Below are 22,050 nucleotides of genomic sequence, written 5' to 3' on the forward strand. Positions count from 1 at the left end.
AGCCCCAGGGGTCGTCCGGCCACGTGCGTGGAGGTGGTGAGCCCGCAGATGCTGCGCCACCCGCCCGGGCCCACGCCGGTGCGCTCCCGGGAGGCGGCCCGGTCTCGCGCTCCATCGCCCACGATGGGATCGCAGGAGGCGCATGCGCGGGCGCACTGCTCGGCGGGGGCTGGTCATAGTACGGCGCCCCCCACGCAGGGAATGCTGTCGCGCCCGGCATTGGTCCGGGTGTGCTCGCCCGGCGCATTACAGGCCCCGGCTGGGGCTGGGGCTGGCCATACCCGTAGTATGCCGCGGTCCACGGCGGAGACATAGGCGGTGGCCCCGGGGGCGCGAGCGGTATCGGCGGCGCCGGTCCCCGGGCCCATCCCGGGGTGAACGCCGACGCCGCCCCGGTGCACGCAGGCCACACGTACGGTGTCCTGTGTGGGTCAGACTCCCATTTGTCAGAGCGGAGGAAGCACACACCGATACGCGTACGCCGTGTCCCCGAGCGGCGGCCACCGGGTCCAGTAGTACGCGCCGCTCGTCGGCCAGTACGCCATCGCAGTCGTGGAGTGCCTGTCGTAAAGGAGAGTGTTGCTGTAGGTCTGGCGTGGCGCGCAGTGGTGGGCCAACGCGGCGCAGCGGAAGGCACGCGCTGGCCCGCTATAAGTAAGTGCCAGCTAGCTATGGCGAGGCACGAGCCATAGCTAGCGATAGATAAGGTAGCGAGTGGCGCGTGTAGAGTGGACAGAAAGCTGTTTATTATATTATTAAGACCTCTTGAGTTTCTACCTTCGTGACTTTCACGTCACGCTCACTCGCGCTCACGACGCGTCAAATTCGACGCGTCTCGCTCCCCACTCAGCCGCGCTTCGAGCCCACAAACCATGGTCCAATATTATGCGGACGGCGCCCAGCTGCCCAACGCGGGTGTCGTAGCACCATACCAGCCAGATTTCGACTTCAGCCAATTCCTGGTGCAGCCCATACCGCGCGAGAACTACAACCTCCCGCTCGAGACCCGCAACATGCAAAACACCAACATTGAGGCACACAACACCGCATCTTGCAACGCGACCCAAGAGGCTGAAGATGACAAGCAAGGGACGCGAGACGTTGGCCCACCACTAAAGCCTCTTTTCGCCTACACGACCGACGAAATACGTGAATACGCCGAAGACGAAGCCCTTTACAAGACTCTCAAAGAACAGGGGCCCGTCCCATTGATTTTCGCGCGACTCGTTGCGAATTTCAAACGACAACTGTCCGAAGCGAAAGCCGCGGCACCCTCCCTCGAAGGATCTTTCGTTGGCAAGGCAGATGGGCTTCGGACAAAACATGGGACCATCATACCAGAGTCTATCATCGTGGCTGCGTCTCTCGGTTCCCCACCTCCACTTTTTGCACTGACTCAGTGTCGCCTTGACGAGTTCAGCAAAGCTCCTTCTTCTGTCCCAGTCCGAAATGTGCACCACCCAAAACTCGGCAACCGCCTCACTTTTGACTCCGAGACTTTCATGAAGAACATTGGACCACACACCACTTTCACAACCGTCGAGGCTTTTCCTCTCGGTTTCGGCGACTTATTGGAATGCCTCGAAACGCTGAAAATCATCGCGACCTACTTGGCTGGAAAGAACCCCCCACCCACATCCATTGCAACACATGTCTGTGACCACATCGACTGGATTCAAACTGAACTGCCCAACTACAGCGCCCATATTGACGAGTGGCTGCCTTGGTCTTGGTCCAGATTGATGGAGATGTTTTCAGCTAACTACAGACACCAGGAGATAGAATACAACATATTCCACGAGCTCTACAAAAACAGGATCGCAAACAAGTGTTCCCCAGCAGTGCCGCAAACCAAACACCACACCCCAGACCGTGTTTATCACGAGGAAAGAAGATATTAACCTTTGACTTCGCATCGAAGGTGGCAGAACTGGTGAGTGTAAAGCCATCCTTCCTTCTCCCTTTTTTTCCTTTCCTTTTTCTTCTTGATGGGTACCCGGACACAAACGTCAGCCTAGCGCTTAGCGCACGAAGACGTCGCCCTAGCTTTTGAGCACGAAGTCGCCGACATAGCCTTTGAGCACGAAGTCGCTGACATAGCCTTCGAGCACAAAATATGTTGTTTCGCGTTACACGCACGAAAATCATCTCGCATAGAGCGACGGCAAAGCAGCATAGCGATTATCGCACGAAGATCTCGCCTACAACACTATATATATAAGAACCAAGAAGAGAATTTGCTCACCAGATTATCACAGATCGCAAACCTACCTCCCGGTTCCTGAGCCTGCACATTTAACATTTCACCACACCACCCAGTTCACCAGATGTAGTACAACACCGGTAGCAAGCAACCCATCATATTTCTCTCAGGCTTTTCTTATCTTTTCGTTCCGCATTGCTCCGGTGGGGTGACCGACCTGTGTCGTCGGCCGCGCTACTCGCTTTGGAGCAATGCTCCTCTTGGGTGGTCCGACTCCTACTATGCGGTCACCCAGAGTTGCGTCGAGTGGGGCCACCGCTTGATCCGGCCTTCGGCCCGGGTCCTCCAGTGTGTCTCTTTTGGCTTCGCCAGCCAAGCACCCGGAGCGGTTTTCGGCCTCACCCGGACAAAGTAAATCCGGCGGGTCTCCCGTTCCCACTCGAAGACTTGGCCACTCTACACGTACGAGCTACCTTATTGCCAGCTAGCTATGGCGAGGCACGAGCCATAGCTAGCGATAGATAAGGTAGCGAGTGGCGCGTGTAGAGTGGACAGAAAGCTGTTTATTATATTATTAAGACCTCTTGAGTTTCTACCTTCGTGACTTTCACGTCACGCTCACTCGCGCTCACGACACGTCAAATTCGACGCGTCTCGCTCCCCACTCAGCCGCGCTTCGACCCACCCGCCTTCCCCTCACGCGGCTTTGGGTGGTCCGACTCCTACTATGCGGTCACCCAGAGTTGCGTCGAGTGGGGCCACCGCTTGATCCGGCCTTCGGCCCGGGTCCTCCAGTGTGTCTCTTTTGGCTTCGCCAGCCAAGCACCCGGAGCGGTTTTCGGCCTCACCCGGACAAAGTAAATCCGGCGGGTCTCCCGTTCCCACTCGAAGACTTGGCCACTCTACACGTACGAGCTACCTTATCGCCCCGAACAACAAGGGCCGCCTTGTTCTTTGTCTCCACCGTCGCGACCCGCCTTGTCCGGCGTCGCGCGTTCCCATCGTTGTATGTGGGGCCGCCGCGACAAACAAGGGCGGCGGCAGACAGACGGTGGGAAGGAAGCAAAGAGAGCGGTGGCGGCGTGGGGAAGGGACGTGGCACGTGATCGCCTGGTGCACGGACCAGCTCTGATGGCACGTGCGTGTGGGCAGATGATCGGCCACGTCGCCCGCTTCTTGTTCAGAACCACCGCTGTCGATTTTCAAGACCGCCGCCATGACCGTTCCATCGGCCTCAGGCTCCACCCCAGTATCCTCAGCTGGAAATTGGCTTACCCGGACTCCTGCGGGGTGGGCCGCTCGCTGCGTGTTTGTCCTAGTGCTGACCATAAATAACTATCTTTGAATACAAGGGGCTGTCAAGATTCGGAAAATGGATATCGGATCGAAAAATGGATATAGGGTTGAGGAAAAATTTCCAGCCCTCCACCACCCCCTCCCCCCCTCTCTTACCACATCGGGTAATGATTTCCCACAATGAGATAAGACTGCTAAGGCATGTGACCAATTGATGGGATCAAAACCGCCAATAAAGGTAATATTTTGTGTTAACTTCACTATATATGATGTAAAGAGGTATTACTGACCCATTTCATTCAATCCAGCGGGTCACGGTCACATCAGGATTTTTGGCCGAAATATTTCGGCCAGTCACAGGTCACAGCCCATTCTTTTGGTCCCAAAGCATCCCGATTTGGAAGAATCTCAAAATTTTCGCACCTTTGGCATGCTGAATGTCCTATTTAGGTAAGAGGTCACATAAAATTCGGCCAAACGGTCACAGGTCACAGGCCCACTGAATTGAACGAAATGGGTCAGTATATGATGTTCTCCGCCTATATGGAACCATATAAAGTCATATATGTGATAATCACTGGTCATATATCACCAGTAGTGTGATGAGAATATGACAGCCTGTTATTATTACACCACATTGGGCTTATTAAACCTTGCTTATAGGTATATGAGATGGAATATATATTTTGAATACGGTAGCAGATGCACTATGGCTGTTTTTGAGGTGTTCCAAGCCATATTTCGTTAAGATATAAGGAGCAGTAAATATTCTTTTCTAGGGCTTGGGCTCCCTATATCCGTGATAGGCATCTTGACAGCCCCTTGTTTGAATAAATATTGAATATATTCTAAATATCATGGATATAATATGATGCCAGTGCAGACCTTGAATATGAATATACCTGAATATAATATAATATATTATGAATACATTATATTACTGCCTAGGAATATTCAATTATACTCAAGTATTTGATCATTCCTGGGTTTAGTGTTTCGATGGAACATTTACTATACTATCTTAATCAATTAATCCTGTTATAGTTATATTAAGATTTTTCTCAGAAATTAAGCAAGTTTCCAAGGTGCCAAACTGGCTAGGGGCTCCAAATGATAAAGTTTTCAAAATGCTGTGCAGATCTACCATATAAGGCAGGAGGCCGAGTTGCACATTTCTGCCACAGGTGTTACCAGTCACCAGCCCATAACAATATGCTACAAGTGATGATATCCTTATTGCGCAGCAGACAGGGCTAGGGCTACGCCCAAGCTTCAAATAGCTCAATAGCTTTCTTAAATATCTGATTTACTATTGTTGCTAGCATATATAGATTACCAATGTCAGTAAACCTCAATTAGGATTGGTCTCATTTTACAGCTTTTCTTGCCAATTTAGGGCTATAACAGCAATAACCCCGAAAATGGAAGTGTGGTGCAAATCAATTGTTAAAGCCAGTGCCAAACATGTGAATACATTCACATGACATCTGCTTAATATAAGAGTAATTGTCAGCCAGTCTAATGGTCACTGTACCTCTCTCGGTTCGACTTCACACTACACCATGTCCCTGGTCCCAATGCCCACTAAGTTTGCCTATAACAAGTGTGTTCACTCCGCCACTCAACAGGTACCCTGTATGACAGACACCGGTCAGCTCCCCCAAATGGGTTTTGAGCCAGGCCGCTGAAATGTGGTCATTAACCACATTCAAGTTTGATTGAAGTCCTTCCAAATATATGACCCTATAGATAAGAATTTATTAAGAAATCTATATAAATCATATGACTAGTATTGTTGTATTGTTGCAACCCTTTCATATGATGGCACAATATAAGCCTATACTAAAATATTCCAGAAGGTACATCAGAGAATCCCTCTGTTATAAGTCTCTCTGAGTGTTGATGACAGAGTGCAAGGATTGCCATAAGTGTGTTAAACACAGCTAATGACTCTTTTATCTTGCTGAAAGGGTTGACATCTTCCTGTACCACACACCATGAAACACGCTTTGTAATGTAAGCATGGGATTAGGACTATATTCAACTTACTGGTGCTCCACCATTGCTAGTTACAGTGGGTTTTCCCTGCGCCAACTGGACAATGAGTTGCTCCTGATCACCATTTTGGAGTTGAATCTGAAATTTGGGCAATAAGCAACTTATGAACTAAGGTCATGTACATACCTGGAATCTCCTTTCTATATCCTTTTATGGTGGCAAAAGTTTAATATGATAGAGGTATTGATCATCAGTTTGCCCTTCTTGTGTCCAAGAGATGGTTAGTCTATTGATACCAATAAATGTAAAGCTCTGAAAGCATACTAGTATATAATCATTTGCCTTTTGGATTCCAAGTCTCTGGCAATGGAATATTCTGTTTTCCTCTCTCGTGGCTGCAGATCTTGTTCTCCAGGCTCCACATCCGAGTCTGAGTCCGATTCTTCATCTGATTCTCCATACTCTTGATCTGTCTCTCTAGCCTGCGGAGCTGTAGCAGGTCGGGTAGTAGGCCAGGTAGCAGGGCGGGTTGCAGTCCACTTGCCACACTCGAGGCTGATCCGAATATATTTAAACTCTGCCACTCCTGCCAATATCTTCGAATTGGTCATTTTGAAGCCGTCCATATCCTCAGCCTTGTATTCCAAGTGGATGGAACCTTCAACGTCACTGGATCCCTCAAAGACATCATTGAGAGTGAATATATGATAGTATTTGCAATTGGTGGAACTTTGCAGAACTGATGGCACAGGCTGGAGGTGGAGGTACCGCTCTGGCTCATTCGACTCGGACGACGACATGCTGCGGCTGCTGGCACTGGCAAGCTATGTCTGAAAGGCCGTCTTATATACTCGGTGCACAGCCCCCAATAGGACGCGTAATCATTGTCTGTTGGGAGTCAGACATGCCCCCACAATCCTATTGTCCCACACGAGTTGTGTAATGCAAGCGGGGCTGTGTTATGATGACTGGAATCACACTAGGATGTCACTGCCATTGCCAGTGGGCGTGCGAATGGTCAAGCGTCGACAGGAGGACACACACACACACACACACATGGCCGCCCCGGGCCGGCGCCACTTGGTCCGTGGAACATGGGATGCGCAACTATGAACTGTAACACGTTGCTGGTGGCTACGCAGGCACTGGCGGGTGTGGCCAACAGCGCTGTCACCGCGGGACGAACAAGGCCATCAGTCAAGCACTGGCAGCCGCTGGAGCAGTCTCTACGCCCGCGTTAGCTCTGCGTCCGCCTATTGTCACAGAAAGCCGAGGGGGGCGACGATGCGGAAGGCATCGTTCTCGGGATAGTGAACGGGGCCGACCGTCGTCGAGGTCTTCGCCGTGGCCCGGCGGCGTGGACTGGGAGAACAAGTCGGGAGTGCAAACTGGAGGGGCCAACGAGCGACAGACAAGCTTTAGCGACTCCGGAATGGAATGTCATCGAAGATGGCGTCGTTGAGTTCTTGGGGGCAGGGCCGAGCGCGGAGTGTGGAGTGCACACCGCCATGTGGTCAAGAACAAGTGTGAAGGCAACACCGCGGCTGCCGTCACAACAAGTGCGACATAAACGCCGGAGACCGGCAGAGAGAGCCACACGGCGGCACCAGGTTCTAGGCGACGGGCCAGAGACATCGACGCGGACTTGCGCGTCTGGGAATGGATGGGATGTCAATGCGGTAGACTCGAGCCAGTCGTTATTGGTGTGACAACTAATAACGACTGGAACAGAATAACCGTTGGCTAGGGAGATCGGCGTTTCGGGCGTCGAATTTCTGGCCCGCCGAAATCGACCTTGTCAGATCAGTAAAAATTTTGTACCAGTCGATAGCCAGCAGAATTCTAAGACTTGCTATGTTTTTATTTTCATGAAAAACTCAAAACTGCGTGTGCTATAAAGTAATCTTTAGCCCACCAACACCGTCACCCTGTGACACTGCTGTCGGGCGCGGAGCATCGTTTCCATATTAGGATCGGCGCCGGTCGGCCGGGTATCATAGATTACTTCGTAGCACACGTAGTTTTGAGTTTCTCGCGAAAATGAAAACATAGCGACCCTTAGAATTTCACTGGCTATCGACTGATACAAAAACCAAAAAGACCTGAAAGATCCAAAAGACTCAAAAGACACTAGGTCTTTCCAAGACAGCGTCCTGGTCTTTGGAAAGACCTTAGGTTCTTTGCAAAGACTCCCATAAAGACTTGATAAAAGACCATGAAAGATGCTCTAGTAGTGTTCAGGATGCAATGAATGAAAGAAATAATAGATTCATAAATGACTACATATACATACTACATACTACAACACATGTCCCAAGCTGTCGACTTCCCCGCCCACCCTGCACCCAGTTTCACACCGATGCGCACCAAACTGCAGCGTCGAGCGCGAACGACGTGTCGCTCCCAACGCTGCAAGTCTCAGCCCGAATGGGCAAGCGGCTGTCTCCCGCCGCCCGCTCCCCACCCACAGGCCTGAGCTCGGCCGGACGAGGCCAGTCATGGCCCGCTCGTGGCCGGTTCAGCCCCAGACCTGACCTACGGCCCGCCCGATTGCATGGCATCAGCCGCCGGCGGGAGGTGGGAGGCCGTGGGAGGACACGGCACCGCGGAACCTGCGACAAGAAGGGATGTGGCGGTGGAGGTGGAACGTTATACCTAAAAAATACACGCGCTGAGCAAATTGAATCGAGAAACATGGTAAATACACTCACCGGAAGAGGATGGGAACAGCAACAGCGTTGGCTCGCGGCCTCAACTCGGGCGCGCGCTGTCGTAAAGCCGACACACTACTGTTGCCAGAAAACGGCAGTGGCGCCGCTCATTGCCAGTCTGAGGCGGATTCGAGGACGTGATGCCAGTCAGTGTTGCTCTGCACCACATGTTGCAGACTCACCAGATGTGGACGGGGCACCGTTCGGAGAGGGGAAGGATTGGGGAGGGGAAGGAAGGGGAGGGGAAGGAAGAAAAAAGCAGATGTGTGACAGTGTGCGGAGCGATTGACATCGTCCGTGATGCTACGGACCATACCCGGCCGGTTTGTCATTGCACCTTCGTCATCACCCTCGGCTCGGACTTAGCACATTTCATCGAGTAAACAGCCTGCATGGAAGTTATGAAACATTCATGTGGATGTTTAGGATTGAATGTAAGTAGTATATATTTGGTTATTGCTTGAATTTGTCCTTAGATTTCTCTCCATAGAAATGTAAAGTTGTAAACAATGGGCTTTTGTTTATTCACTCTATTCAAAAAGTTCTAAGCCTGCATATGTTCTGATTTCTGTCTCTCACCAACTTCTTATTATTGAGCTATAGCACAATATCTCTAACCCAATATATATGCATATAAAGTACTTTCTCAAAAAGACCATTCTTAAAAAAAGACCAATCTGAAAAAAGACCAAAGATCAGAAGGCAAAGACCAAAGACCTACTCCCAAAGACCAAAGATCAGAAAGACCTACTCTCAAAGACCAAAGACCCTCCCCAAAGACCAAAGACCAAAGACCTGAAAGACTTTCATGCTATTTTACTGGCAGTCCTCCCCACTCAGGCACTGGCCGGGGCCCGGCGATAGACTGCTTGTCTGTCTGTGCCTTTGCCGAGGTGGAGCGCGGCAGCGGGATCGAGTGGTGGGTTTCGTTCAGAAAACACAGCAAGAACGGCGGTCACGGTACCGGTGGAAGAAACTTTCAAGAAAGACCAGAGGTACTTGACGACTGCGGTAATGTAGCGCCAGATGGAGTACTAGTACTTATGGTGGCACACCGCGCAGGAGCCCGGGACAGCCAACTTCGAGTTGAGGATACTTCGGTGGAGCGCCGATGGACGCTGTTGAGCAGCCAACGCGGCTGAGCACGGAATCACGTCACGTCAGCAAGATGACGCACCTCGGGATCACGCGCATCAAACGCGTTCACGCGCACGACGGCGACGCGTCGCCGCCCGACTGACTCATCGGGCGCGGCCCCGGAACTCGGTCTGACTCGCCCTTGGAGTCATTTCTTCTATTACAAGTATATAAAAGGCATGTATCACATAGTTAATGCAAGTTTTTGCTTCCCCACGTTTATGGTATAAAGTCCCGCGCCTTCGTCGTCGCGCTCGCCCCGCTATCGCTTAGTCATCATGGCCTATGTCGATGCCATTGCCCCCACCTCACCTCCACACATCTTCTATTTCCCCCAGAGCCCTGGGTATGGACAACCCTCGCACACACACACTAGCAGTTTGATCCCAGAGGTGTTTATGCACATTTTGTTTTGTGTAGCTCGCGCCTCTGGTCGCGTCAGCAGCGCATCAACGCAAGATGGAAGGGTCATGGCGGTCTTGAAAATCGATGGTGGTGGTTCTGAACAAGAAGCGATGCTGTGATGTCGCATGATGATCGCGCGAGCACGTGCTATCAAAGCTGGTCCGTGCGCCGTCGATCACGCGCCACGTGGTCCCTTCTCACGCCCGCCACGGCTCTCTTTGCTTCCTTCCAAGCTTCCTTCCCACTGTATGTCTGCCGCCCTTGTTTGTCGCGGCGGCCCCACATACGACGATGGGAACGAGCAACGCGAGACAAGGCGGGTCGCGACCGTGGCGACAAAGAACAAGGCGGCCCTTGTTCTTCGGCGCGCCTACTTATAGTCTGCCAGCTCGCTGCAGTACGCTGCGCTGCGGTGGTGTGACGCTACTTCCATCACCACCAGCGCCGACAAGACACTCCTTTGGTTTTACTCATGGCATACTGGACGACGAGCGGCGCCTACTACTACGCCGCTGCTGGGACCACGTGGCCGCCGCCCGGGTACGCGTATAGGTGCGCACTTCCTCGGCTCTGACTCGCGGAATGCTGACCAGCTCAGTACGCCCTATGTATGGTCCGCGTGCGCCGGCGCATACGCGTACGGCGCGGCGTCGGCCTCCAGCACGGGATGGACCAGGCCGGCACCGCCGATACCGCTCGCGTACTACGGGCAGCCTCCGCCCGCCAGCGCGCCATTGCCAACACCCGCCGCACAGCCTGTATGGATGGCGCCGTACTATGACCAGCCGGCGCCGCTGCCAATCCCAAGGCCGCGGTCGGCCGCGCCGGCCGCGCCTACCATCCCAGCGTGGGCAATGGAGACCGGGCCGCCCCCCGGGAGCGCACCGGCGTGGGCCCGGAGTGCAGGATCTGCGGCTTCAAGCACGTGGCCGGACGATCCCTTCACGCCGCCGCCGATGACCGCGCCGGCCCGGTCACATGGGTTCGGGTCTGACATCCACAGGCCGCCGGCGCAGGGGCATCGGACCAGCCCGGGAGGGACGTTCTTCTCCCCGCCGCCGCCGTACGCAAGGAGAGACCCCGCAGAGGAGGATGAAGAAGAAGACGAGTTTGGAGAGGTGTTTTACGACGAGGATGAAGAGGGAGATCACCGGGGCGGATTCGGCGGTGGAAGACAACCGTCGGGCCCCGATCCCTGGGGATCCGCAGCGGCATTCGGGCCAGCGCCGGGGCCGTCCGGAAGCAACGGGGCCTGGGGCTTCGGCGCTCCCGGGCCGGCAGCTGCACCGGGTGCGCAACCCGGACCCCGGCCGCGCGCGTACTCTTTCTCCGGCGCGACCGCCCCCGCCTTCGCGCCGCCGCCGGGCGTGTCGGCCCTCACCCGGGCTCAGTACGCATTTATGTGGTCGCGGTTCGCACACCCATCCGCAGCGCCTGCCCCTCACGCGCATTCCCCACCGATGGCCTGGCCGGCTGGCCCCGTGATCCCGTCCCCGCCGGTCTCCCAGCCAGCGGCGCTCCCCGCGCAGCACAAGTTCGCGAAGCGGCCGTCGACCCGGAGCTGGTGGCCGCGCTGCCGCAGCAAGTCGCGCGAAGGGGGCCGCGGCACCTGGATGCGCCAGGAATGAATGATGTGGAGGATCGCGCAAGCGAGGACTTGTGGGTGAACAGACAGAAGTGGAAACAACCACTACACTATGCGATTATGAATGGACTGCTATGAATATATGTTATGCCTATGGACCATTTGTGAGCCGTCCCGGACCAAATTCTGGAATGAAGACACTGGTATGTAGGCACTGCCTGTGTGTTGCACAAGGCTGCTAAGCAAGTCAGAGGAGGATGGACAGTGTGCCATGTATATCCAGTGGACCTTCAGCAGTCAGGACCATGTATAGTGAGAAAAAAAAAATCGTGTACCTGATTGTATCGGCCATCAGCTTCAAGACACAAGATTGTCAAATTTTCACATGACATCGCCCCCTGCCCGCGTCGAACGGGCCATCTGCTTGAGCTTCTCATTCAATACAGTGGCAGTGCAGGCTGCTCAGTGGGCTTCAAGGTGATTCCTCCTGCTGAATCCTGTAGTAGGGAAACAAAGGGGTATTAAGAGTATACCATATCTGGACAATATCAAAATGTGTATTGAACTGACTATGACCTAAAACGAGACATCGATCAGTTCCGAATTGCCCACTGTCCGCATTGAACGGGCCATCTGCTGCACCTTTCCAATCCAATGCAAATAAGTTGCAGATAGGCACAGACTGCCTGGTAGGCTTCCAGGTGGCACATCTCTGCACCCCATATGTAGATACTAGATATTTGCAGTGTTGATATACACCCAAGAGACAGCATATTGGCCTCAATTAAAATAAAAATGTTTAAAATGAACTGTGTACCAGATTAGATCTCAGACACTGGCCATCAGCTTCAAAACACAAGACAATCAAATTTGCATAAAGAATTGCCCCATGTCAAATTGGCCACCTGCTGCAGCTTCTCATGCAAGATGGTTGCTACAGCCAGCCAGTGATGAGCCTTGTCACAAGTGTCACATGATCGTGGTGCTTAGTCATCATACATATCCAGTAGTAGCCTTATTTTAGTGTTTCCTTGTGTTTCTGCTTGTACGGGCAACTCTAGAGGCCAGAAATTGGGGTCTCAGCAGGGCAGGATCCAAAGAGAAGAAACTCTCAAGGGTTCACCTGCTAGGTAGCTAAACTATATACAGTACATAATGTCATATGGAATAATGCTGGGCCCAAACCCTATTCCATATCATGATTATTCCAGGAGACAAAAAATGAAATTTTAATTCGAATTTTCCCAAAAAGGAAATTTATTCTCATGTGCAAGAAAAATATGACGTGATCTGCTGCTGTCTCTTCCCGACTTCCTCCTCGCTTTCTATTGCCCTCCGAAAGCCCCGAAGCTCACTACTGAGTGACAATGCCATCTCCAGATCAGGACGCCACATGACCACCTCTTGCAGCAACCGCACGGCATTGAGGGCTGCTTGCGGTTCGATGACATACTCAGGTTTGTCGTCATCTTGCTCGTCGTCTTCTGATCCCTGCTGGACAAGGTCCGCAATCTCTGCAACTCCCGCATCACCATCCGAAAACACTCGCTCCGAGTCCAAGTCCTCTCGCTCAATCTCGGGGTCAAGGAGTTGGTCAATGGTAATGTTCTCGGTGCATATGAGCCGTTCACGCTTGAGTGCATCAAGTGTTGCACTCAGCTCTTTCTCCGCTTCTGCTAATGCCTTGTCATTAGACAACTTCTTGGGCATTGCAGGCTGCACTAGCAGTGTTGACTTGGGCGCTGGCATAACAGCACGGACGGCAGAGACAGCCACCACAGTGTCTTTCTCAGCATCCATAATGGCTTTGAGAGCCACAGTCCAATTGCTTTCCTGGTATGCTGACCCTAATGCTTTCTGTAGTGCCTGCTCACACATTAGCAGCGTCATCGAATCAGACTCTGCAAATTGGAGCAGAATTGGAGCGGTAGTCGCATCTTTGCCGGGTCCTTCCCTTTGATTGGGCACGGCCGGTGGAACTTGCCAATAAACATCAGGGGTTTTTTTTCGGTTCCTGTGGAATTGGCCGCGACCAACACTGACAGATGAAACTTATCTGCCTTCTGGCCAGCAACGGGAGCAGCGCACAGTGTTCGATCAGGTGGGGATGACGGAAAGAAGCTAGTCTTGTCCGTGTTCCAGCGGGCTTCAGGTGAGTACTTGGCGTTAATGCGTATCATTCGCTGCTGCTCGGCCTTGACTGCAGCGAGATCAACAGAGCCGGCTTCGCCGTGGCGCCGGCGCTCGTAAAGAAAATATTTGCAGCGGTGTTTAGGGAAAAGAAATGCAGAACAAGGCTGGCACACACCTTTTCTTAAATGACTCCATCTACCCTGTTCCAGTGAGTCATTGTTCCTCCGGAATATTCAATGCCTTCTCAAACCGCTTTCGCTGCTCAATCAGCATGGGCCCAGTTACTGAATGGCGCTTTCGTTCTTGATCTGCAACCCACATGCCCAGCACAAGATCAACTTCTGGGGAAGTCACAACTCGGGCCCGCTTTTGGTCGAGTGCTGTTCGGGTGGATGCCACCTGCGCACGAATTGCGTCTTGAACCTTTAACTTCTTTGACAGTGCGCCTTGGGTAAACTGGAGCTTCCCGCCCTCGGCATCACACCGAGTGGCAAAGTGCTTCGCAACAGCAGTCTGTGATGCTCCTGGATGCAGCTCGATGTAATCAAACACCTGGATCCAGTCGCTGAAGGTAAGATGTTGTCGTTTATTGTCTTGTTTAAATCTTGCCGTAGTTTTTGGAGCATCTCGTGGCTTGGGGCCTGGCTTGGCCATCGGCTTGCTAGAAGGCTTTGGCTGCGTGTTCTTGCGGATTTTGGTGTGTCTTTAGTGATAGTCATAATAATTGTGTAGTAAAAATTATATATATGTCCTTATATATATAAATTCCTTGCCTGGTGCATTGTATGGAGCAAAGCACACCAACAAAGCACAGACTTATTGTCATAAACTGTGGAATAACTATACTGATAGGCTATTCTATATTCCAGAATACAAATCGTAGAATAATCAGTTGTCCTAAGTTGGGAAGTGCAAAAACTCATTCCAAGCCATGATTATTCCATAGTAAATAATTCCATGTAAGATAATCAACTATACTGTACTCTTAATGTGCCAAGTGTGATTGTTCTTCCGTTGTTTATTCAAAGCTAGAAACATTAAAGCCTCATTCTTCTAAGACATGTTTGAGTTTCTTAGGCTCTCTCATCTTTTGTTGTTTTTTATGCATAGCTGCTGTAGCACTGTGACCTACTATTATAATAAAATTAGCTGAAAGTTTGTAGGTGGGTTCCTACCTATGAGGGCCACATTCTGTTAGCATACCTACCAATTCCACTTATACTGTGCATCAACTGTACATTACTGTGCAAACTGTGTATTGACTGTGTATTGACTGTGCATTGATTGTACATTGACTGTGTAAACTGTGCATTTGACTGTGCATGCAGGAACAATATAGTTTAGTAATAAACTCTTGACTTGGTTTCAACTATGCCTTAACTGGTATTGTTTGATATTTAAGTGTTGTTGCACAAACTAAACTGAATCCTAAACACATTCTTGGGGTCAAGGAACTGGTACATGTTGAAAAAACTTCTAGAGCTATAAGAAAGTATGTTGAGTGGCGATAGGGAAGTTTCTAAGTTGCTCGGGACTAAACACATTCTTAGGGTTAAGGAACTGGTACAGGTTGAAAAAACTTGTAGAACTATAAGAAAGTATGTTGAGTAGCGATAGGGAAGTTTCTGAGTTGCTCGGAAACGCTGCTAGCGGCGCTGGGGGTGTTAGATGGCATGAGTAGAGAAACCTTGAAGGAAAAGTAATAGGGAGAAAAGTAGCTAGTCGGATTCTACGGAGTGGATGGTTTTAAAAGGGGGAGAGACGGCCTGCATTCATAACCTGCATTTGTAAAACCACTAGTCGTCGAAACGACAAGAGGCTGCAGACACAAGGGATAAGCTGAAAGGAGTTAGTGGAGCATACACACAGATGGAAGACAGAGAAACCTGAAAGGGTGCAGGAGAAGATGTCAGGTACGAGAATGTTGAATAAACTTAAAAAGGCAACTAGAAGGGTGAAGATTTCACCCTAAACATGGACAGTACAGGATACAAATATAAGCAAGTCTAGGATTCCCAACAATCACAAGCAGAGTGAGGAACACAGCAAGATTCACAAAGTGGGGGATTCCTATAAAAAGCGTGTCAGCACAAACGGACAACACGGAAGCAAGTAGTGGATAGAGAGCTAAATACTACACCTATAGGTGGAGCTATAGTGGTAATATACAGCTTAAATTCAGAAGCTACAGTATAGGTAGTCCTTTTCTAAATATCTAGCTACAGCTTAGCTCTATAGCTTAGTAGTTGCTTCTAACTGCTTTTCTAGCTATTGCTTAGCCTAGATAGAGATGTCACATATTTTACAAAAGCTTGTTTAATTTTTATTTAGGTTCTCTTCAACTTAATTATCAAAATTAATACCCTTTATAAGAAATATCATTGATGTGAAACGATTTTTGATTGCCATCAATACATCTGATGGTCACATGAAGCTACATCATTTCTATCCAAAATAGGAAAGTTTATTCTCACAGCCCACCTAACATTTAACCGGGTCATCGGCCTGAAGCAAAGGAGTTAGCAGTACTATATATAGTAATATCTTAGTCATAGACATCAAATTGATACATCAGTACTGATCTTTGATAATTATATTATAAGACTTTAGGCAAATTGGCTAGCAATTGCTAATAAACTAGAGCTTGAAATTTAGGAAAGCTCTGCCCTAGCTACTGCTTAAAGCTTAGGCTAAATACTACACCTATGGGTGGAATAAAAGCACACTCGACGGGAGAACCGGGACCATCCGACAAGCTGGTTTCTTCTTCTTCATCCAACGGGGTCCAGAGCGAGCCTGCGCAGTCAAAGACTTGCCAGCAGGCACATCAACAGTGCACTTCGAGGACGCGGATGTCATGTTCAATATGAGCAAGTCGTCGATGTACCGTGGCAGCAGCAAGATGAGTGGGTTCTGTTAAATTTAATGAGCAACATAAAAGAGAATGAAGAAGACCAACCAAGAGATATACCAGTTGAGAGGACTGAGCAAACGGGAGATTGTAAATGACACCGTGGCCGTTTGGAGCCTTGGAAGCTGCTTGGCTGTTTGACGCGAGCGCCGGATGGCAGGACTTTAGTGTGGTTTGGCTAAAAGAGCGATAGAAGCGAAATCCTAAGAGCAGCCAGTTGGCGCTCGAGGTTAGATACGGCAGATGAATAACCTGAAAAACAGACTACTATGAGTTATTACTAGAATGGTAACCAAAGAGCAGGAGCGTACCCGGAACAGGAGGGTCAGCAGTTGTCAATTCATTGCCACGTATCTGGATGAAGACTGGCTTGTGTGTACTGGTGCAAGGAACAGAGGATGCGCAGGAGTCTGATGAAATGGAAGGTGGCTGCAGATGCGCGGGCATGTCAATTGAGGCTTGAAGATGCTGCCGTGCCAGGCGCTTGCGCTTGCAGACAAGCTTCCACATGTGGGTAATGTCTTAACAAAATTTGTGAATAGCGGAGTAAGCGTCGGCGAAAAGACCCACACGGCGAATGCAGCTACAAGACATGGCAGCTCTAACCTTGAAGACGGCCTCTCCAACAGCCGGAACTTCAGCAAATAACAAGATAGTGAGGCACAGACCAAGCTAGAAGAAGAGTTAGTAGCAGCTAATAAACAAGGAGCTAGCACATGTACTAAGAAGTTAGCATGACTGAGAAGAAAGTATGTGTGAGTGTCAACATCTTGAGGGATGGCTTTCGCGCAGGGCACGCACTATGTCAAGCACAGAGATCAGCTCCGAGTCGGTAAGGTGGGCGGAAAAAAGAGAAAAAGACATTCTATGATTGGATAGACTACAGTGTGAAGAGTGGTGGGAACTGTGATGATAAAATGTGCTGACAAATGGAGGAAATTGGGAGGAACTTTTATATTAGCCTCCGGATCGAATTTCATCAGCAATAAGGCTAGGCCAGACGCTGACACACATCATCAGCTGAAACTTGGAGGAGCTCTTGCATCTCGGGAAGGAAGGGGTCTCGCCAACGTGTAAAGTGGGCCTTTCTGAAAACCGGCATGGATTCGGGATGTAACGTCAAAAGTTAAAACATGTTGAAAGAACAGGAAAGCTGCCGAATGTAGCCGGGCGGCCTGGTTCCTTCAGCCGGGGGGCGAGCCAACAATTCCTCGAGGTTAAATACCAAGCCGTCAGTAGCCTAGCTGGTAATCTAGCTAAGATAAGATAAGCAGGCACTTGAAACGGAAGGCAAAACCTACTTCAAATCGTTTGATAGCAGCCTGAATGGCATGGTACACAAAATTGCTCTTAGTCTGGTACATGGGTTCTGCAAGTAGAGTTAAGGCATGACCAAGGGAAGAAAGAGGTTATACCTGCTTCCTCCTCGTCGATTTCACTAGAAAGGACTCGCTTTACAAGCTTGTTTCGCACCTCAGCAAGTTCAGTGGAACGAAAGTCACTCAGACAATCAAGAAAGAGAGCACAATCCAAGAAACAACAGTTGTCAGCACCCGCAGCAGCGCAGTTGGCACACGGTACACCCATCGCTCTGAACAGGCATGTAAGGTTGCATTGTGGTTCCTTAGGAAAGTGTCAGCTAGGATAGCAGGCTAAGCTAAGGGGCGCACATCAAACCGGTGCTGAGCCGCCTGGGCAGCTTCCGCACTACTAACCGGAATGGGGTGCTTGCTAATGACTAGGAAGATGATGTTGTCTCAAGCGTCAAATATGAATTTGATAGCCTTGGATGGGCGAAGAAGATGCTATTCAAATATCAGTAGAAGAGCATTCGCGGTTGCTAAGGTAGCAGCATCATCCCAAGTTGAAGACATAGCAATGGATGGAGGAGGCGAGATGGCTAAACAACCAAAGAGGAACGAGGAGTCATCTCGGGGGCATAACCTGGTATAAATATAGGCAGTATAGCGGAAACTAAGTGATCTGCAAGACACGCAAGCCACATGAGAAGTCGAAGAAGGCTGGAAGACTGTTAAGTCAAAGTGGAGAGGCGGTTCCTGCCTTCTTTAACTCCAGGCAGACTAGGAGTTTGCGTAGATAAACTAGGCATGCCACAGGCAATAGACTAGGACCTATAAATTAGATAGTGTGACAAACAACTTTAAGTTAGGGAATAAATATACACAATGCTAAATATGACACCATATCACATGAATTGCAAGTTGAGAGTGAGACAGACCACACAGGCTAAGTAGTCTAAATCACTGGGCAAGTTAGCAAGATCATTGTAGCCTTCACACGCGAAGCCACGGGTCACGGTTCGGGTCGGGCTGCTAGGCCACGGGGCCGTACGGGGCCGATTGGGCCTGCGTAGGCCTGCACAACCGCCATCCTCCTTAACGCTCCCCCCATTCTTCTAGCCCCTTCCCCTCACCCCTGCAGCGCCCATCTAATCCGCCCTGTGACCTAGCGCCCATCCGATCCATCCCTGATCTCTTAGCATATAAAAACCGTACTTATAGGATGTAGTCGCTAGGCTAATATCATCTATTCTTTGGGCTTAAACCCCACTTTCGTGCTCCTCAGACCTACTCGCAGTTGGACCACCCGACAACCTGATACAGCCTGAGCCCGATGCTGACAGAATATTAGCCTTTCCTACGAACACAAGAAGTGCAACAAGATGTCTACTGAGCACAACAGTATGATGGGCACCCCTGCAAACCCTGCATTGGTTTATTGGTGTGTGAGCTGTAAGGGGTTTTGGAAGCAGTTTTGAAGACCCTTACAGTGGGCTCCAGAATGATATGCTTGCTTGCCAAAAGACAAACAAGGACTATGTGTGCAAGTGCCTTTAGAGCTAACAAACTTATTAGGAAACTCAACATTAAGAAGTTAAGAACTCAAGAGAGAACTCAAACTCAGAAGGGAAAGAGGGGAAAGCAGATATATAATGCTAACTACTAACTATGGACAGGCTTTCATAGATTAGATAAATAAGGGCTAAATGAAATAGAAACTTAAATCAAATAGAAAATAAGCAACAAAGTTAGGAAAGATAGGCAATGGAAACTAAGGTAGGAAATGGCAACTAGAAAAGAAAGTAGAAACTAAAATAGGAAAATCAAACTGTGTAAAAAAGTGTGACTTGTAATAAGCAGGCTTGTCAGCGAATTTATGTCTAGATATTTTAAGTTAGCACCAACTGAGTGATTTATTTTAAAGTGCAAGTCTTGCACTACTAACTGCAGTGTAATTGGCGACGTCAACTCGGTTCGTAATAGCCTGCTTAACCTTCTTAATATAGTAATCATAGTGATGAGCAATATTTATCTACTGCTCCAGACTTAGGTAATTCTTGGCCTGAGCGACAGTGAGTAGACTTAATTTCCTTTTTAATTAAACGTTTACCATAATAACCCGATCCTAACTCTGGGTGCTGATTTAGAAATCTTTATAGAGAAGGAACAAATTACAGTAGTCAGTCTTGAGCTGTTAACTTAGAACTATCAACTAGGACTTGAGTGTTCGCAACCTTATGGGCTATGTATATAACTAGTTCTCATATACTATATAGCTGGCCTGCAAGGCATTATAGCAGCAGCGTAAATCCGTGTTAGCACCGTAGCAGCATCATAGGTTAACATTATAGGTCAGCAGCAGCAGCAGCATAGGGTTTAGCAGCATAGGGACATAAAAACTGTGTATTATTTTCAGCATCAGCGTACTTATTGTAACATGGTATTGGATCGGCAGTAGAGGGGTAGTGTTAACTATATATTAAGAAACCAGGGTGGGGACCTAAACTTCTAGATTGTTTATGTAGCTTTAAGGTGAGGGTCGATAAGTCAGAATGAGTTCCATAAGTCAATTAGCCAGCAATATGTTGTCGTTGAGAGCAAGAACAGGTTGGATGTTACAGTGTACTCATGTCATTCCGCTAATGTGATACTAGGATCATCAATTCCATGTGCTCAGCTGTGTTGCGGCTCAACATCTCCTCCCTAGTCATCTGTAACTGTAATTAATGTATACAGGGAATATATTAAGTTTTGGAATTAATTTTTGTTTAAAAAAACTTTTGAGTTATTCTGCCCCAAAAATGCTTACTTGGCTAGGTGAAAGGATTTTCAGGCCTAAAGTCTTAGGCGGCCTATATATATTCCCAGTCATATTTCCCACTTGAACATTTTTGAATCACAGCTGTGCGCATGTACGATCGGATCATCATGTACGCGGATCATCATGTACGCGTGACCGTAACTCACTCGGTGGCTGTGTGCCTCTCTTCATTCTCGACCACGATGACGACGCGATGTAGACCATCCGGAATGGCGACGGGGCTGGAGCTGGGACTAGGGGACGACGATGGGTAAGCTTGGGCAATGGACACGAGGGCGGAGACGCGTTGAGTCGGCGCTGGAGGGAGAAGCAGGGCATAAGGTGTGTCGCCGTGGGGCCTCCCAGCTGAAATACTGACGCAGTTCGCTAGTAGTGCGTCGCAAAGCGCGGTGAAAGGAGGCCGAAAGACGATGAATACGAGTGCTCAACCGAAGGTGTGTCGCCGTGGGGCCTCCCAGCTGAAATACTGACGCAGTTCGCTAGTAGTGCGTCGCAAAGCGCGGTGAAAGGAGGCCGAAAGACGATGAATACGAGTGCTCAACCGAAAAAAACAGGAACCGAAACGAAAATTGGTGCCAGACTATCACAAGTGACTCGGACTGGAAGCGAATGCGAGCGGGACTTGGGGCGGAATTAGAAACGACCTCTCTATTCATTGCCGCTGTTTGGGTCACGACAACAACGATGACGGGGGCGGGATGTCGATGGCAGGAACTCGTTGGAGCGGGGAACGACGAGCACGCGAAACGGCAAGCCCAGACTGGATGTCTGCCATTCGCTGGATGTCTGTGAGCGGGCTAGGCACTGGAACGACGACCGGGGCGACAAACGGAGGTGGTGTAGCTGGGCGGCACAGTTCGATTCGGGAGCGCAAATTCGGGCCGACGACTCTATGCGGGACGAAACGGGCGTGAGGCAAGACCATCTTGCCTTCCGCATTGCGCTTGCAAACGCCGGACGTGAGATCGAACGTGATTCGGGGGCAATCGCGAATGGCGGCATCGCTGCAATTTGAATACGAGCAGAACACGGGTGTAAATCCGGAGGCGGCGAGTCGGGATGCGAAGCGGGAGGGGTAGTCGGCGCGAGGACAACACGAGTATGCGGCATTTTCTGGGGTTTGAAGCGATGCTGACTCTGTTTTTCCGGCTGGTGACGGGCATGACTTGTTTCGAAGCAATATACGCCAATTCCCCGCCGTACCGCCCGCATGGATGGTGCCGTTCGGCCCGTTCCACGACCAGCCACCGCCGGGCAGCGCACCTCTCCCGCTTCCAACTGCAAGGCAACGCGAGACCGGGCCTCCGCCTGGCAGTGCACCCGCGTAAGCCGGCGCAGCATCCGCGGGCTCATCACCTCCAGGCACGTGGCTGGACGATCCTTCGGGCTTCATATACAAGCGGCCCCCGCCGATGACCACTGGCAGGCCGGCGCGCTTTTCACGGATGCACAAGGCCAGCCCGGGAGTCACCTTTTTCTCCACACGACCGCCATACGCGCGAGGAAGAAGAGTTTGGAGAGCTTTATGACGAGGTAGATGGGGCCCCGA

At 50.3% G+C, this 22,050-nt stretch overlaps 1 protein-coding gene across 1 annotated transcript; it reads left to right on the top strand.

Annotated features, from left to right (window-relative positions):
• Positions 1–10,222: 10,222 nt before the first annotated feature.
• On the top strand, positions 10,223–11,378 carry MIND_00913500 (uncharacterized protein; the record flags this gene model as incomplete). Its single annotated transcript, XM_037365772.1, has 2 exons — positions 10,223–10,302; positions 10,349–11,378. The coding sequence occupies 2 exons, from the start codon at positions 10,223–10,225 to the stop codon at positions 11,376–11,378; spliced, it is 1,110 nt and encodes a 369-aa protein (XP_037217184.1).
• Positions 11,379–22,050: the final 10,672 nt, after the last annotated feature.

This window comes from Mycena indigotica, assembly GCF_014461135.1.
Source record: "Mycena indigotica strain 171206Taipei chromosome Unknown Mind.scaff0008, whole genome shotgun sequence".
Lineage (NCBI taxonomy): Eukaryota > Fungi > Basidiomycota > Agaricomycetes > Agaricales > Mycenaceae > Mycena > Mycena indigotica.